Consider the following 570-nt stretch of genomic DNA (forward strand, 5'->3'; position numbering starts at 1 on the left):
AAAAAAAAAAAAAAAATCATAATAGGAAAGTTGGAAAGCACCTAGGGACCCAAGCATAAGCAGGTTACACCCATGTATAATTGATGCGCGCTTCAAGACCGTGGACCCAAGCTTAGCATGGCAGCAGGCACTTGCATTTCCATATACTCAGGAGGCTGAGGGAAGCAGGGGAGTCATTGAGGCCAGGAGTTGGGGGTCAGTCTGGGGCAACGAGACAAAAGTCTGTATAGAAAGAAGCAAAGTAAAGAGGAAAAACATCTGCTGCACACTTAGCCAGGACCGGGCACCCCCTTCACCTGTCTCGGAGCTCATCTTGCTCTGTCTGGACTCCTTCCTCCCGAGCGTCTGTAGCGAGGATGACTTCTGCCAAGTGTGTGTCTGAGTTTCGTTTCCTCTGGAGTGCCACAGTCACCCGCCTAGACAGAGGATGACTAGTTCCTGAGTGGCAGCAGCTACTTGAGAGCTGTCCTATGTAAATGAAGAAGGAAGTGGCATCTGGATTTTCATCCTCCACAGGGAGGAACCCCAAAGGCACAGGAATCGTCACTTCTGCAGAATAGAAACTGATAG

General features: G+C 49.6%; 1 protein-coding gene across 1 annotated transcript in view; it reads right to left on the reverse strand.

Annotated features, from left to right (window-relative positions):
• The window catches only part of Apobec1 (apolipoprotein B mRNA editing enzyme catalytic subunit 1), a 14,045-nt gene extending 13,475 nt beyond the window's left edge, over window positions 1-570 (reverse strand). The window contains exon 1 of the mRNA XM_005365168.2: window positions 297-570. Coding sequence (XP_005365225.1) covers window positions 297-312 — 16 coding nt within the window. The 5' untranslated portion in view covers window positions 313-570. The remainder of the gene's footprint in view (window positions 1-296) is intronic.

The sequence above is a fragment of the Microtus ochrogaster genome, unplaced genomic scaffold, assembly GCF_000317375.1.
Source record: "Microtus ochrogaster isolate Prairie Vole_2 unplaced genomic scaffold, MicOch1.0 UNK1, whole genome shotgun sequence".
In the NCBI taxonomy this organism is placed as follows: Eukaryota; Metazoa; Chordata; class Mammalia; order Rodentia; family Cricetidae; genus Microtus; species Microtus ochrogaster.